At 33.5% G+C, this 18,436-nt stretch overlaps 1 protein-coding gene across 6 annotated transcripts in view; it reads left to right on the top strand.

The window, feature by feature from the left end:
• Window positions 1-18,436, top strand: part of Hectd2 (HECT domain E3 ubiquitin protein ligase 2) — a 67,114-nt gene that overhangs the window by 33,740 nt on the left and 14,938 nt on the right. For all 6 annotated transcript variants that reach the window (XM_021253040.2, XM_004838495.4, XM_021253041.2 and 3 more), the window contains exons 6-13: window positions 4,599-4,663; window positions 6,406-6,451; window positions 8,190-8,299; window positions 9,849-9,997; window positions 10,534-10,657; window positions 12,949-13,045; window positions 16,219-16,326; window positions 18,238-18,370. In XM_021253040.2, coding sequence (XP_021108699.1) covers window positions 4,599-4,663; window positions 6,406-6,451; window positions 8,190-8,299; window positions 9,849-9,997; window positions 10,534-10,657; window positions 12,949-13,045; window positions 16,219-16,326; window positions 18,238-18,370 — 832 coding nt within the window. The remainder of the gene's footprint in view (window positions 1-4,598; window positions 4,664-6,405; window positions 6,452-8,189; window positions 8,300-9,848; window positions 9,998-10,533; window positions 10,658-12,948; window positions 13,046-16,218; window positions 16,327-18,237; window positions 18,371-18,436) is intronic.

Genomic DNA, 18,436 nt, shown 5'->3' on the forward strand with positions numbered 1-18,436 from the left:
TGATCCAGCAATTGTGCTTCTAAGAATTTACCAAAATGAGTTAAAAACTTATGTCTGCCTAAAAATCTGCACACAGTGTTCATAGCAACTTTATTCATAGTTGCTAGAAATTGGAAGCAACCAAGATCTCTAGTAGGTGAATGGATCAATAAAATTTATACCATGAAGTACTCAAAAGTATAATGAAATGAGCTACATTTCACAGAAAGACACACAGAAACCTTAAATACACATTGCTAACTGAAAGAAGCTTAAAAGGCTACATACTAAGTAATTCTAACTATATGATATTTTAGAAAAGGTGGTAAAAAGATCAGTGCTTTAGAAGGGAAGGAGAAAAGGAAGGATGAATAGGTGAAGCACGGGATTTTTAAGGTGGTGAAGCTATTCTCTATGATACTGTAATGACAAATACATGACATTATGCATTTCTCAAAAATCACAGAACTATACAATGAAAGGAATGAATGCTGTAGACCTTAGTTAATAATACTATATATGTATATGTGTGTATGTTATAACGAATGTGTGTGTGTGTGTATATATATATATATATGTTATAACAGATGCACCACCCTAGGACATGTGAAGAATGAGGGTGGGTTTATATGGAAACTATGTACCTTATGCACAATTTTTCTGTAATCCCAAGACTACCTTAAAAAATAGTCCATTACTGTATTAGTTACTTTTCTCTCATTGCTGAGGCAAAATACCAGACACCCAAGCTTAAAGGAGGAAAGGTTTATTTGGCTCACAGTTTGTAGAAGTTTCAGTCCATAATCAGCTGGCTCCAAGGCAGAGTGGCACATGGCAGAGGGGCATTGCAAAGGAGGAATAACTCATGGCACCCCTAACCCTTAAAAGCATCTTTCTGCCCCTTTTATCTTATTGAGACTACTTAGGGCGGGAAGCCCTCATGCCCTTAATCATAGTGCCCTCAGGCCAACCTCCACCGTGAATCAATCATACACTCTAGATTCAGCCACCTCCAAAATGGCATATGACCACATGAGGCTTTGGGGGGACATCTAGACACAAACCTAATAAAGATAAAGTAAAACAATTAAGATTTACAACTATCATAGTAATAACTGAGTCAGTCATTATCTTAGCTAAACCATCAAACTAATAGCTGACATCAGATGCTTCTTAATGTGATTCACTAAGAAGGACACATCATATATGAGTTCCCCTGCCGAAAATATAATCATGAGAATGTAGCAAAAACCCTCAAATTAAGAGATATTCAGCAAAACAAATAATTTAAACCCTTCAAAAATGTCAGTCTTATGAAATATAAAAAAATTAGATGAGAAGCAGTTTTGAAATATTATTTGTCTTAAGGAGTGGGGAAGTAAATGAACTAGGGATGTGTAGTAGTATCAGTGTCATTGAGTGTCCTTTTGAGATTTATAGTCATAAACTTAGTGTGTTTGATCAGTTTTGCTTGATCTTTCTCCTGCAAGCCTTCTATTGCCCAGGAGCAGACACTAAATAAGTAGTTGAGCAGAATAACATTTGCCTTCTGAGTATGAAAAGTCACTGTAAGCAAAGGAAGAGAAATGAATGATATATTAAATACATATGTATCATAAGAGCAAGGTCAAATGAGTGTTGACAGATGTCTTGGAATTTGTATTACTTTCTTGTCCCTGAGACACAATACCCAACACCCATAACATAAAAGAGAGTTTTAATTTGATTCATGATTCCAGAGGGTTCAGTTCATGCATGGTTGGTTGGCTGGCTCCAAAGCAGCAAAGACATGGTGTGGAGCAAAGCTGCTCAACCCAAGGCAGCCAGGAAACAGAGAAAGGAAGTGCCAAGGACAGGACTACACCCTTCCAAGTCAGTCCCTCCAACCAGGCCTCACCTAACAGTACATTCAGCTATGAATTCATCAGTGGACTAATCACTGTTGAGTATAGCACCCCCATGATCCAACCACCTTCCAAAAGCCCTACCTCTGAACACACGAGACCTTTGGGAAACATTTCAGATCTGAACAATAACATTCTGCCCTTGCGCCCCAAAAGGCTCATGTCCATCTTATCATGCCAAATGCATTTAGTCCATCTCTAAGAGTCACCAAAGTGTTAACAGTTCCAGCATTGCTGAAAAGTCTTAAGTCCAAACTCAAAGTAAACTCTCAATTGTGAGCACCTGTAAAAATCAAAAAACAAAGTTAAATATTTTGAATATACAATGGTGTATCATAAACATTGCAATTCCAAAAGGGAGGGATAGGGGAATAGAAAGCAGTTGTACCAAAGAAAGACCAAAGCCAAGTAGGGCAAAAACTTAATCATATAGGAACAGAATGGCCTTGGCAGAGTAGAGGAAGCAGCGCAAATGGTAGGCTCTAAGATAGGCGTCAAGGCCAGAGTGTGGCTACCTCAGGTGGTAGAAACACCAACCACTAGAACACAACCTGAATGGCATAGCAAACAGTTGAACTACAGAAAAAGAGAAAGGGAGAATAAGAAGCAAACTAGTCCAGAAACCAAGTGCTGTTCCCATCACAGATCTAGAGATGGTGTTGTCCACAGCACGACAGAACCATGCAGCTTCCCCTGTGAAAACCAGGCCATTCAGAATCACATAAAAATAGGAAGAAGGCAGGAGGCAGCTTCAGGTGGGCATTTACCCTTATTGACATTGTCCACACTGCCAACCACATAGTTTACCAACTAGGAAATGGCCCAGAATCTGAGACAATATTATCAAAGTTCTACCCAGTTCATTAGCTGTGTTCCCAAAGCAAGTCCAAAGTCCAAGCCTTTCTCAAGAGACTAAGGGGATAGAGAAGTCATGCTAGACTGGACAGTTTTTGCCCAGGCATCTTCTTGTTGGTGCTGAACACAAAAGGAAACAAATGCTAAGATAAACTCAGAGGTTTGGGACAGTGAAGACCTTCAGGCACTGGGAGTGCAGAGAAACAGCCTGCATTAACTGCAGAGATAGAAGAAGGGCAAGTTGGAGTGTTCACTTTACTCTAAAGACAGTGGCATAGTAACTGGCCAGGTATGTCCAGCTTGGACTAGAATTTTGAGGAGTATTGATTGGCCCACCCTCCAAACTTGCCTGCAAAGTGCAGGAGAAGCAGACTCAGTGGACTGTTTGGATCCTCAGACCCAGTCACTCCCAGGTGCAGAAGAGTTTAAGTCAATTGTTGGGAATTAATTTACCCACAGCCAATCTACCCAAGTGCAGCTCCACCTCCCACAAGCTCTATAAAGCCTCTCCTATTTGAATGGAGGCAGAGAAGTAATCTGAGCTAATTTATAATTTAGTCATTAATATAAATTCCACCATAAGGAGGAATATTTGACTTGGTTTTGTCTCCTTCCCTTTTTTTCTTGATGTTTCTTTTCGAACGAGGAAAGAACAAGAAGTGAGGTATTTGTGATTGTAAGAGTGTACTGAAACCTTGTGAGGGTGGCCTTTACTATCCACATTTCTATGAACATTCTAGTCTGAGCTCCAATCGGAATCACTCGTCTAGCTTTGCTTACAATATTCTAAGATTTTTCTAGCTTATATCTCCAAACTTTTCCAAACTCCTCTCGCAAACCAGTTCCAAATGCTTCTGGACCACGTAGTCAGTACAACAACATGGTGGGAGAGTATAGTGGAGGAAAGCTCAACCATAGCAGCCATGAAGCAGAGACAGAAGTGGAGAAGCAAGGAAAATACACCCTTCCAAGTTATTCCGTCATTAGCCTGTCCTCTTAGACCATGCCCCACCTTCTAACAGCACATTTAACTATATGAACTCATCAATGGATTAATCCACCTATGACCCCATTCACCCTTCCAAAGCCCCACTTCTGAACACAGGCCTTTTGGGAACATTACAGATCTAAAGCATAATAGAAGTCAGTAGTAGTTTTTAAATAAATTCATAATATATGTTTGTTTTCTTGACATTTACCTATTTCATTATACAGTTTTTTTCTGATTATTTGAATCTTCTGGTTAATGCAGCTTTTCTTCTATTGTAATGCAAAGTACCATCTAGATGTATTTTATTTTCATTCAGTCTTATTTGAGATATTTGGTAATAAATAAGATTTTTCTAGTGCTTCAGTTATTAAACTATAAAATAATATTATTTTATACCTTTCCCAAATTATTCTATAATGAAAAAATACCTGACCATATTTTAAATTAAACATCAGTTAATGTTTTAATTTAATAGTTGTTCCTAGTGAAGTATGGGTTTAACTGCTAATTGTAACCATTTTAAATTGCTAAACGTACTACTGTTGGACTTGTGTTCATGATTTTACTCTATCAAAGGACCACAATGTATGTTTGTGGAAAGTGTATACTGCAGATTCCAGGAAGCATTCTCATTTTAACTTTTTTTTTTTTTTTGTACCAGGGATCGAACTCGGGTCCTTGCGCCCTCATTTTAACTTTTATCTTTGGTGTTCCCTAGAATTTTCAGATATAAAATGCATACTACTATGTTAATCCTCAGTCATCAAATCTGATTTTAATTATTGAAATAAATCTATAAATGTAGTTAGCAAAACCACCTAAGTACCAAACCTTGATTATTGTATCTTGTTATTTTCTTTTGCCTACAGCCTCAAGACATTCAAAAAACAGTATTAAAGGGAATCATTAACAGCCTGTTACGGGAATGGAAAGGGTGAGATATATTAACATATATCTGAATGGAAAGATATGAGATATATTAACATATATCTGAATGGAAAAATAATATATCTCATATCTTTAATATGTGTGCATATTTTACTCTCAGAAAATATTTTGGTTGAGTTGTAATAGCAAGATGGACCAGAAAGGGATTATAAATGATTTACAACAAAGCTGTTTTAAGATTTGTGACTTCTTAGGAAGATCTGTATATGTACATAAGAAGATCTGTATATGTACATCAGAAGATCTGTGAATCTTTTTAAATTGTCTGTAAAACTTTTTATTTGCAGATATATGTGCTTTATAAATCCAGGATAGTATTAATCAGTAACCTAAGTGAAGTAAGCGTTAAATTTATTCTTGAACCTTCCTAGTAGCCAGAGAGAAATTTTGAGAAAAAGATTGACTGGCTTCAGAGAAAAGAAATTCCTATTACTTCTCAGTTAGGTGCCTGAGGACTGAAGAGTTGAGGCCAAACTGAGAGTTAGCTACTTCTTGAGTGTGGTAAGAAAAATATCATCAAAAATATTCTAAGAAATCAAACCCATTCATACTATTTGTTACCTGTGCATGATAATTCATGTGGGCTACTAATTTTATGAAATCCTAGGTGGAATGGGAAAGGACTGAGAGGCAAAGATGCTAAATAGAAATAAATTTTGAGTAGGTGAGAAAGAAAAATTTTTGATATCAACCTTGGGAATAAAATCAGCTTTAATATCTGAATTTTGTTTTTTAATCCAAGATCTAGGCAGGCAAGGATTTTAAATTGCATTTTTAATTCAAGAAGTTACTTCTGAGCACTATGAAAGTGTATCAAATAGATGTTGAGTAGATAGAAAATACTCATCAACCTTGGGAATAATAAAGTTCTAGGTCAAATCTGATAATGTGAAAATCTAGCTTAACGTGGAGAAAATTTTAATTTAACTTTTTAGAAATATCCAAAATGATTCTTTTATGGATCAGCCTTCCATTTTGGGGACAAAATAACTGACACTTGCAAGTTAGAGGAGAGATTTATTTTGGTTCACAGTTACAGAGGTTTCAGTCTTTGGCCAGCTGGTTCCAAGGCACAAACATCATAGTGGAAAGTTTTGGTGGAGGAAAGCTACTTAACTCATGGCAGCCAGGAAATAGGCCGGGGACCTGATTTATTGCCCAGGTCACACCTCCATAATACACCCAAACAAACATTAAAGTATGCTTTTCTAATCTCATAGTCCTCTCTCAAGCCAATGAAGTTGACAATATTAACCACCACAATTAATTAAAAACATGCTAGATGCCTTTAAAAATATGATTTGATTTGCAGATATTTCTACATATATCACTTCAGGAATGGACCTACAAACACAAGCATGTTTTCTTTCTTTAATGCATAAATAATAAATAAAGATTGTCTCTTATTAAAACAAAAATATAAGTATTATAAAATTGTTGATTATTCTTTAGACTCATCTATTTTCAGAGTTAGCCATGATATTTACCTCACAAAATGTGACAGCTATCATAGTAACTCAGTCTTTAGGTATGGTTAGAACCATCATAGTTTAGGGACAGAAGAATCTATATTTCCAATATATTAAAGACATGTTACTGTCTTAATAATACTGGTTAATTTGGGGGGGGCTTTTCTCAACTCATTTTTTACAAAAATGTGTATTGATATTTGTGTTAGATACTATGAAATTAAACACCCATCTGTAATCAGTTATGTTTCTTTTTTAGCCCACGAACAAAAGATGATCTTAGAGCGTATTTTATACTTTTACAGGTAAGAGAACAAAAACTTAGTGAAGGTGGTTTAATCAGATCTCAATTTGTGCATGTGTGAAATAATATCAAATATTAAGTATCATATATAGGCAACATTATTGATACTTTTTTAGAATTACAGTTACATGTAACCAAAGGACAAATAAACCTTCAAAAGCTAAATTATATGAGAGATTAAAATTTTAATTTGGTTCTTGCCCTGATATTTTGGAACAAACAAAATGGGAAGCACTTTTCCTTCTCCTTTCAAAATTTTTCCTGTAACTAGTTTAAATGGGCTTTGAGACTTTCTTTTATTTCCCCATGTACTAGGTTTCTAACTTCTTTACATATTTTTCAGTAATGTTAAACTAGAATTCTTATGAAAAGATAGAAGGTGTTTCTATTTGTTATATATGATAAACATTTTCATCTTGAGAAATACAGATTCATACATGCAAAGTAAAGTCCAGACACAGGAAAAACAATCTTTGTTATAATTTTTTGAGAAAGAAATACATTACTCCCTTAGCTAACGTGCTACATTTGTACCATTCTTCACTATTTACAAAAATTGTTCAGGTATATTGAATCATTTAATACATTCATAATGGGGCTATAATTTGTATGTTTCACTACGGGGCAACTCTGATCTGAACATGTTAAAGGTAAGAAACATTTTATTAAATAACATGTAATGTTTAGTTCAATACTATGATATTACAATAGCAATGTTATACCCAAAAGTAAATATGAAAAAGAAGGAAGAGAATAAAAAGGGAAAACTGGAAAGGGAGAGAGAGTGGCAAGAAATAGTTGAGGTAGAAAGAAGGAAAATAGGTCAAAGTAGAAAGAAGCAAAGCTACAAAAAAAAAAACAGGTAGAAAAGCTAGAATTATGACAATATGAAGTTCAAAATTTTAGATGGTACATATATTAGTCAGCAGTACACTCTGCTCATGATATCTTTATTCTTCCTCATAACTGTCACTAGATGGAAGTTATCAGCTGAGATCACTTTAATTTTGAATTGTCTTCCAAATAAATCAGTTTTTAAAACTGCATTGTACTCTTATTTTTTACAATTTTAGTTTTTTAAAATAACATTTATGACAGGAAATACTGAAATGTATATTGTGATGTAGTTTTACATTTTGGAAACAAGAGGTTTTGTTTAGTTTACAAGCACTCCTTCTGTGTCCCTTTAACATTTAAAAATTGTCAGAAGCTATTATGTGATCCCTTACTTTTGTGAAATATGCAGCCAATTTATTTCACAGTGGCAGTTTCACAACCAGATTTTATTTAGTTTTGCTAGCATTGCTTTTCAGTCAAGGAAAACCCAGATTTCTTTTTTCTTTAATGGATATCAATGATTGCCAGCATTTATGAAGGTATCAAGCTAGGTGCTTTACATATATATTTTTTTACTACTCAAAACAGTTCTTAAAATAGATATTATTATACAGATGAGGAAATTGAAATTCAAAGTTTAAGGCACATACCTAGAGGTGCACAGCTAATAAGAGTAGAATTAGCCCTCAGACTCAGATCTGTCTACTCCAAAGCCAAGCTCTTTCCATTTTATTGCAGCATAAATCAAAGGCTCTGCTAATTAAATAACAAATAAATTTTTAAAAAGTATTTTGTAATCTCATTTAGTTTTCTGAATTTATCACTTAATTCATAAAACTTAGTGTCTTTCCTTTTACATGCTAACAAAATTTTAACACAATTGTCTTTAAAATCTTTTTCAGAATCCTCAATTTAATAACACATCGACATATGTCATCTATGCTCACTTGCTACGACAGATAGCTACCTTAGTGGAAGCTGACCACCATTTCCTAGTTCACTGGTTGAAAAAGTAAATCATTCTATAATATGAAAAACTTTTATAGCCTCACAGTTTAAGATCAATATTAGTAACTTTAAAATAAAATATATTTGAATGTTTTTTAGGTTTTTAGAAATGCTGCTTGAAAAGCCAATTATTAAAAATACACTTTAGTATAATGTTAAAGGATAATTAAAAATGTGTTTTTAATGTAAGTGTAAGCCATTTTGCTTGTGTAAGCCATTGAGAGTTTCTATTTATTCTTTCAAGTTTTATACAGGACATTCATTGTTTTTGTTTTTGTATATACTATCTCAAAGATGACTGGATTTGCTCAGACATTGCTGTTTTAATACATGTCTTTTTATTTCCTGTCTGCATATCAAAAAATTTCACCATTATTTACATGGTACTTTCACTTTACCTAAAAACATTGTTAAAATAATAGGTTAGGGGCCGGGGATTTAGCTCAGTGGTTCTGCCGCCTGCCTCGCAAGCCAAGGACCCGAGTTCGCTCCCCAGTACCAAAAAAAGCAATTTTTAAAAAATAAATAAATAAAATAATAGGTTAGCCATTGACACCAAGATATAAAAACACAACACTTTTTTTATGGAACTATATTCACATTAACAAAGAGTTTTTTCCATAATGGATAAAAACTAAACAGGCAAAATACTTCCAAAATGAATTTTAAATTCAACCAGTTCTCATTATTCACAGTAGTTATATTCTGTACATCACCATAAACACTGAATTAGCAAATTTGACTGAGGCATTGCTTCTTGGGAAAATATAGGCTTAGATTCATGCGAGCCTCTGATCACATTTTTGTCAACTAATCAATGCATAACTTTGCTTTTTGAGTGTTTTTTCTTAAAGACACATATTTAATGTAAATTGTTTATTCATTAACATTGAACTCATGACTATGAGCAATATAACCCTTGTCTGAAGGAAGCTTATCTAACATACATATTTTCTCTATAAAGTGCCCCACGTCTTTCTTGTTTGTGGGAACACTGGATGAGAGTACATTATCACTACACTTCAGGGCCATTTAAAAATAGTAAAATGACCAACAAAAAAACAAAAAAGTATGAAAAACATGCCATAAGGCTATGTAAGGAATATTTGTTTACAGTATGAGAGCTAAAACAAGAAGGCAGAGCAGTGCTTTGTTCTGCCTCAGCTGGAAAAGGTGCATGTCAGCTGACTCAAAATTTTCACCATTTTTTGCATGTCCACAAATGACCACATAAACAGACATATTGATTTTGGAGTTACAACTAGTAGGCAACTTTGCAAATATGGAATATGTGAACAGTGAAGATTAACTAAATTTTGAAAGCCTTAAAAATAAATTACTAACCTTGTGGCAGTTTTAGTGTTTTATTTCTTGTTAAGAAACAGTCTTCAACATAAGATTTTTGTATCTTTTCAAATTTTTGGCAACTTAGGAAATAGAATTTAAGAGAATAGTCTAAAATTTTATGTGTATAGGATGTAGTTTGATAACTAATATATTACAAAAATTTAAAATGTGAATTTTCATTGGAACGATTTCAAAATCTTTGCCAGATTATCCCAGAAGAGTTTCAAGCAATTGGTAGAGAGATTGCTGCAATTTATTTCTTTACGTCTGTTTCCTGCAAAGCCTGAAGAATTTCCACCTATAACAAAATGTTCCTGGTGGATTCCATCAGCATCTAAAGTGTTGGCTCTACTTAGTAGGTTTTCATTATTCTATCATCTTTTCTTTTGTTAAATCTTAGGGACATTTCTTAAGGATATCAAAGTACTATAGAGGTATTCTTAAATTTTAAAATCTTCCTTTGAAGGAAAAAACTGATTGTTTTCATAATGGCTTCACAATTTATAAGCATAAAAAAGCTTTATGCCTTTTATTGAGCAGTATTCTATATTATAGCTATTACCTGCATATGATCTGCTAAGTAGTGATTCCTGAGAAAATAGGAACTCCCATTAATTGTAATGCACACTGATGGGAAAATATGAGTAGACAGCCATGTAAATACTCCCTTTAATACTTTTATGATAACCATTATAAGTTTTTTTTAATTAAATTTTTTGCTTAAGAAATTTTGACCACTATTAAAGTTACTCTTCATTGGAAACTACAGTTGTTGAAAAACGAGAGTTTCTAAGTCAAGGCTAGCCAGTGGACATTAAAATGATGGCTTTATTATTAGAATGATCAGGAGCATGTTGGAAAAGATCATTATGTTAGACTGTATCTTTACAGATACTGCAAACAATTTGGTTCACCCTCCCCTTATTCCTTATACTGATTTCTATAATTCTACATTGGATCACATTGACCTTATGGAAGAATATCATACATGGCAGAGCTTTGGAAACTCTCACAGGTATGATCAAAAGCTCATTTGATTGTTCACCTGAATGAAATATTATTCAATGTAATGACTAGATTTTTAAGTTTATATAAAATATTTATAAGTTCGTTTAAATAAAAAATTTATATATTGTATGTAATTTAGATATCCATCCTTGAAATATCATTGTGTTTGTTTAAGCCTTGTCTTTTCCTGCCACAGTTTGGATTTATGTACGTGTTAATTTGGTTTTGGTGTGGTTAGTGCATTTTCAAGAAGGGAAAGGTTCTGTCATAGTAGATACTTTATTTTATGTGTTCTCATCTGTCACAGAGGTCAACAGATTTTTTCTGCAAAGAACTAGATGCTAAATATTTTTAGTTCTGTGAGTTATACAGATTGTTTTGTTATTTTAGCCCCAAAACAGCTTAGACAATATGTAAAGGAATAAGTGTGCCCTATAACTTGATTTACAAAAACAGATGGTAGGCCATATTTGTCTTGAGGCCATAGTTTGCCAGTGCCTAATCCAATTCATTGGTCACACACATGTTCATATGCACACACACACACACATTCACTTTTACTCTATTCTTTAGAAAAAGTAGTTGTCTATTACATATTGCACAAAAAGAATAGATCTTGGAGAGAAAGGGCTTGACAGATTATTTAATGTAATAGATTTCAAAGTACCTGACAAAATTCCTTTATACTCAACACTGTAAATCCACATTTCTAGTATGGATTAAACAGCAAGATTATCCCAAACATAGTTTATTCTCATATCCTGAGACATCCAGAAGATTGCCTTTATTCCAAGGAAGACTGAGTAAGAGATATGGTATAGATGTAAATAACATAAATAACCTTGAAACCCCCATTTAGTTCATAAATTGGTTACTTTCCAAGGATCCTCTCTATTAAAATGGGCTTAATACATAGAATGGCCTTTTAGATATATCTCAGTGCACTCTGAACACTCCTAACTGAACTTGTGGACTCTTGGTCAGTTTCATGAATGTTTTCTTGGCGCATTTTATTTTGCAAAGCTACTTTTCCTCCCATTTTAGTATGGCTGTAACCACAAAATAACTCAGAAGAGTTGTGCCTGTTTCAATTACATCATCTTTTAATGTGGAACCACAGCACAGTATCCCAAAATTGAGTTACACAGGAGTTTTGACAATACAATTCCATTGGCCCTTAGCAAGCAGCCTGAACCTAGAGCAGGATCTGGAGTCTTTGGGCATGTCATCTTGGACCATGAGCAGCCTAATCTGTTTATCTGGGTATTTCACATGTGTAGTATTTTCCCTACAACAAGGAAAAAATTGACAAGCATGGTTTTAAAGTATATACTAAAACCAACGTATATCTTACTAAGTACATTGTATTTTCTAATATTTCCTAATTTTTAGCATTTAGTAGATGTATTATAGCAGGAGTATTAAATATCTTTTGCTGCTTATTAATATTTTATCCCAAAGCAAATGCTGTCTCATTTCCAGTTCATACTAAGGTCGTCCCTTTCTTTCTCATGTTTTCATTGTACCTAGCAGTCAACAGATGCACCACCTGACTGTACTCAGATGGATTCCAGCTGTCACTGTTGCATTCAGTGCAGTCACTTCTGATGGAAGTTTAACTCCTAAAGTGTCATTACTGCCACACTCATTCTTTGTCTGTGTAGTTTGTGGCTTTAGTATATAGCACAAGATGGACTCTGACCTAGGAGAAAAGTGATTTTCATAAGCTTTGATCATAATGTTATATCTTTAAAATTATATATCATTTCACATAGCATTAAATATAATACTAATAGCAACATATTTCTCCTTTTAATGATCTTAAATTTATTACTTTGCTTTTTGCATATTGTAGTTATTGCTAGATTTTTTTCATTTGTGATGCTCCTACATCAGAAAAAGCCATATAATAATGAGTTCTTAATTTGAGCATATGAGTTTTCAGTTGTAATGCTTCTGCCTTCTGATTCTGATGTTGGCCATGTTTTCCACATGTGATGATATATAGGTGACTGTATAAACTGAAATTGTTTGTATAAACAATGTAAATGATTAACATACATTTCAGAAAATTACAGGTAGCTTCCCTTAGAGAATAAAAGCACTGTATATCTAGTAATGACACATTCTTCACAGGGTTGTGGAAATTAAATGATAAACATAAAATCATTATGTAAATGGTAAAACACAATACAAAAGTAATTCTTTTATATTGCTAGAAGAGGTACCTTAAATTCCCTTAGGATAATTTTGCTAAAAATACACCATTTGCTTTTTCTGTTTTCACTTGTTGAGCAGGTTTTCCTTCTGTCAGTATCCATTCGTTATTTCTATAGCTGCAAAAAAAATCATTATTCAGAGAGACTCAGAACAACAGATGATAAGCATCGCAAGGGTAAGCCAGCTATAAAAATATATTTATACCAACTTTAATCAATATAGTAAATAATTTAATAAATGTCTTGTGAATTGTTCTAGCATAATCAGTCAATGTTAAAAGTAAAATTCATATTCTAATTCCCCGTTAGTGATTAAACCCATTCGCAATGTGGGAGACAAGACATCCCTAATCTAATAAACTTATTCTTATGCTGTAAATATAGCAGAAGACTAAATGTTTCTCACAGATCAAATTACTAGGAGTTTGTTGAACCTCAGTTTGTAAAGTTCCTGCTTCAGGTAACCAACAGAGCATTGGTGAAAACTTCACTGAGGCAAGGAGGGTTCCTTAAAGCAAATTACTCAAAGCACTACAACATTTTGTACCTTTCATGAGAAACAAAAACAACCAGAAAATTACAAGATATATCAAAAGGTGTGTATCCTGGGAAACTGAGAAAATGCCTAAAGAAGGTGAAAGATGTTTTATTGGTTCTTGGGAAATCAAAATGTGTAGAGGCCCATAGACACTGGGATGATAGCCTGACTTGGAGCATATTATAAAGCAGGATGAAGTTTATTTCTGCACCTTTCCTTACTACACTTTATGACTGTTTTCATCAGAGCACAATGAAGTTACGAGCTTTAATAGATAACAGATTTAGCTTTTTATTTATTAGAGCTCTAGACTATTTGCCCATATATTTGAAGTTTCTACTTGTGTAACATGATTGCTCACAACTTTAAAAATTAAAAGGAAGGGCCCGGGATTTAGCTCAGTGGTTTCACCACCTGCTGTGCAAGTGCACGGACCTGAGTTTGATCCCCAGTACCAAAAAAAAAAAAATTAAAAGGAAGCTTGGCTCTATTCTTGTTAAAATAGAGAAAGAAATAGAGTAAAAAGAAATTATTTCCATGTCTTGTCTAAGAATATAAAAAATGCTAAAGCATAAATTCTAATATTTCAAAATACTTTAAAAGTAAGAATTGTTCATTCTTTTGGAAGTAACTTCCTGTAAAGTGTTTCTGTCACAGAGAAGAACAAAAGATTTTAGTGACTGATGACATCCCAAAGTCAGCTAAGACTATGAGACTATTTGAAGAAATTTTATTATCTACACTTCCCAGAGGAATTCTAAAGCCATGCTACCCCCCTAAAAATGAGTTTAAACTGGTATATTTAGCAACAGAATTGTTAGTTGATCTGGAGTAGATACTGACTCAATCTATACAGCTAGTCATTTTGACATTTTTTATAGTTGCATAATATCATGTGCTTGTTTAGTACTTTTTCACTTTGGACTATGATTTTTTATATTTGTAAGAAAAATCTAAAGAGCTAGAAGTTTATCTGAATTTCTCTAGCAGTTTTCTGTCACTCATACTTAAGATAGTAAATATCTTTTCTGTGTAATTTTTCTACTTAAAAGGAGAGTGGCAGATATTCATTCTAGCATAGGCTATGTCTTTCACAGAGCATAGAAGTAAGTGAGTAGAGACTGAAAAGTCAAGTGACATTATAATCAGTCCTGACAGATTTTCCAACATTTTAACTAATAAATTACCATAACATTTGGAATTAATGACTAGTGACTATTTTGACATAAAGACAAACTTGCAGATATTATAAGCAAGAGCTTATAGTACAATCTATAACTGCAAAAGAGGTTCCCCTAAAAAGAACATCCTCAGTCAGACTGTCTTGAATTCTCTTGTTGGGTTATTTCTTTTATTTGGAGCATTTGCTAGTAAATAATGAATTCTTGATGGGAGGAGTAGCCATTAAGCTTGTCTACCATTAATATCCTCATATAAATTTATTTATTGGCTATTTGTATTATGACAGCTCCCTAGGAGCTAGACTAGGAATAGAAGACAGGAAAAGTTAGGAAAAATGTTCATGACACAGGTTGTTGTCTCAGGAATACCAGAGACAACAGATACCAGAGAAATAAAACTTAAAACTTTAGCAATGGATATTGGAGCTATGGAGAAGGTTCTGAATTAGAGTGTTTTATTACAGTAATCTACAAAATCTAAGTTGCTTTGCATGTAGATTTGGGGTATTAACATTTTATCTATTTAAATATACAAATAGCTGTGTATATTTAAAATGTCTGAAATGTTCCATTGTAACCTGCACAAAAATTTTCCATTATTATCAGAGACAATGAAGTAGTCTGATAGAGGTTATTTAGATAATTCAATACATAAGCATCCAGATTTTATGATAAATGACTTATAATTTTAATATGTTGGGTTTTTTATATACAATGTGCTTATATTTTGAAAAAGCATGAAAAGTAGATTTTTAAAACTTATGATCATGTCTCCATCACCCAAACATAACTGTTAACACTTTAATAAATCCTTTTTATAGTCTTTCCTATATCATCTTTAAAAGTCAACAGAGTTAAAACAGTAGTGTACACACAATTTTGTTCCCTACATACTTCAGGTATACCTTTCTTGTACTATTTACAGTTTTTGTAACCATCATTTATTAATAGCCATGTTGTATTCCATTAACTAGATATGTATGTAAGATATTTCAGAAGTTTTGCTTTTATGGATAATACTATGTCAGTGATGGGAAACCTTTTAGAGCTTTCAGTGATACAAACAGCCCCTTGTGGTAGGCATGCCATATGTTCGCCACCACTGTGTTGACTATCCAACAGTATAAAAAAATATGTCTTTAGAATTCCCAGAAGTGGAATTATTAGGACAAAGGGTGTGAACATTGTTAATGTCTTGATAAATATTGGCATATTACTTTCTAAAAGTAGACCTGTTGTGCTTTTAGAGTAAATTCAGTGTCTAAAAAAGCTTAAGTCCAGGCTTATCAAAAGTACATACCTTGTTTTGAATGCTCTCATTTTGTTTGTATTTATTAAATAAAAAACTTTGCTACTTAAGAAATGAGACACATGGAAACTGTAATACACATTCTTAAAAAGTGAGAGGTTTTTTTGTTACCTCATTTGGTTATCATTGTTCCAAAAGAAAGTAATAAGAAGGTGTTTTCACAATTAAAATGTATATAATTGATTTCATGAGGTTTTTAAAACCAAGATTGTACTGGTATTAAGACAGGAATTAAGTGATTTTGACTAAAGTATTTAAGTGTTTTAAATGAAATTATAGTGTAAGTAAAAGTGAAAAATGTTTGCTTTCTTATTTAATTAGCAAAGTCTGGTGGATAAAGTATCTCGAAGACAGAGACCTGATATGAATATGTTATTTCTAAATATGAAAGTAAGGCGGACACATCTGGTTAGCGATTCACTTGATGAGGTATAATTTATTCCAAAATGGTATTAATTGACTAAAGCTTTCAAATAAATTGTACAATATGATTTCTTACTAAAATCTTAGCTGTTTTTTATTTCTATATGCCAATAAATGTGCTTCTTTAAATTTTGATATAATAAAATCAGTTCTATATCTATATAATAATTGAGCCTTAGATTCACTTTTGTGTTTTGTTAGTTCCCTGGAAAAGGATTGGATGTAGAATACTTAAATGAGTTATATGAGTAATTCACGTTTCTTAGTATGTAACCTAGATTCTACCTTTTTTAAAAAAATGATATGGGGGTTGAACCTAGGGCCTCATACATGCTAGGCAAGCCCTCTACCACCAAGCTATGTCCCCAACCCCTTACGATTTTTGATTCTGGACCCACCTATCTTTGTTATTGGCTAGGTATACAACAAGTCATTCTAACTTCTTCAGGTCTCAGATTACTTACCTGTATAGGTATAGGACTGGCCTACAGGGTATATTGGGCTTATTGAGATTCATACAATTACTGATTGCATATACATGTATTGTAAAGTACATGTACTGTGTGTACGAGTGCTTTAGCTAGATCTTCATGTAGCTATTGGGAGAAAATGGCTGATTGAGGTTTGTGACTTTCAGAAGTTTGGTGTTAAAGAAGTGTTAAAAGGAAATTAGTTATTTTATATTGTAGTCTACCAAACTAAAATTTTAGAGGCAGATGATACTTGGATACACTAACCTTGAACAAGGTACCTGGCCTGTAAAACAAATGTATGCAGTGTGATCAAGAAATATGGTGAATGTTAAAAAATTTTTTAAATTTATTACAGTAAAATACACATTGTCATCAGTCCCCCTCAGAATACTCTTCAGCATCTCAAACACACTTATCTCGTTGTTCTTGCCAGTTTCCACAGCAGAGCAGGAAATTCCTTTTCATAAGTGTCTTTAGTTGCTCTGTCCTGACTACCTCAGTGTCCTGAATCAACTCAAAACATTTTACCTTTCATGGTCATTTTCACTGTGGGGAATAACAAAGATAGGTGGGTCCACTTTGGGGAAGAGGCAGAAGTCTCACAGTTCCAGATCTGCTGAATAAGGTGGATGAGGGGACACTGTACTTTTTTATTTGAAATTGTTTTACCATAGTGGTATGTGACATGAAGTGTTGTCATGATTAAGAATGAAACTGCCCATTTCTCAAGCCATTTCCTACATACAGTGTTTGTTAAATGCTCTAATAAGCCCTTATAATATTCAGAGTTCATTGTAGTGTTCCTGGGTACAAACTCAGCTGGCACAATCAACCACAGGCAAAAAACACAGCATCACCTTAATGTTGACTGTTGATTGACATGTTTTTTCCACATGAAGAAAATTATGTGATTTGCATCGAGAACTCTGAACCTTAGTCTCAGGATCATAACCATAGACCTGTGTTTCATCTCCTGTGATGACATTTCTCGAAAAAGCTGGCATCTGAAGTGTACAATCAACAACAATAAAATTGATAAAATTTTAGTATGCTGTTCCTGATCCACAATTTATGGCACATTTTAAAACATACCTTCTGTCATCTATAGCTCACAACTGACTCCACCAAATAAGTTGAAACTTGTCACACACTGTTGTTAACTGAGGTTCATTCAGTTTGCTGCTTCTGTTATTGACGATCCCTGCCTTTCTGTTGGATGACACTTAGTACCAGCATACATCATGTGTTTTGATCACATCTCATAATAACACTTACCTCCCACAGAATCTAGCAAGTTTGTTAGATGGATGGATAAATGGATAGATGGCATTTTATGACATTGTAAATAAATAAGATAAAGACTATTTGACACAGTTTCCAGAATAAAAAAATTAATCTCCCTTTTATTGCCCTCTGTTCTTTATTGTATAATTTTTTCAAATAGTTAACCCGGAAAAGAGCAGATTTGAAAAAGAAGTTGAAAGTTACATTTGTTGGGGAAGCTGGTTTGGATATGGGTGGCTTGACTAAAGAATGGTTCCTTCTTCTAATTCGCCAAATTTTTCATCCAGATTATGGTGAGAGTTTAATTTTTATGAGCATTATTTCTTAATAATGGTTAGCCTACTTATTTTAATCTATTT

Source organism: Heterocephalus glaber, unplaced genomic scaffold (genome assembly GCF_053883595.1).
Source record: "Heterocephalus glaber isolate CG9 unplaced genomic scaffold, H.glaber_assembly_v1.0 deba00001497, whole genome shotgun sequence".
NCBI classification, from domain to species: Eukaryota; Metazoa; Chordata; class Mammalia; order Rodentia; family Bathyergidae; genus Heterocephalus; species Heterocephalus glaber.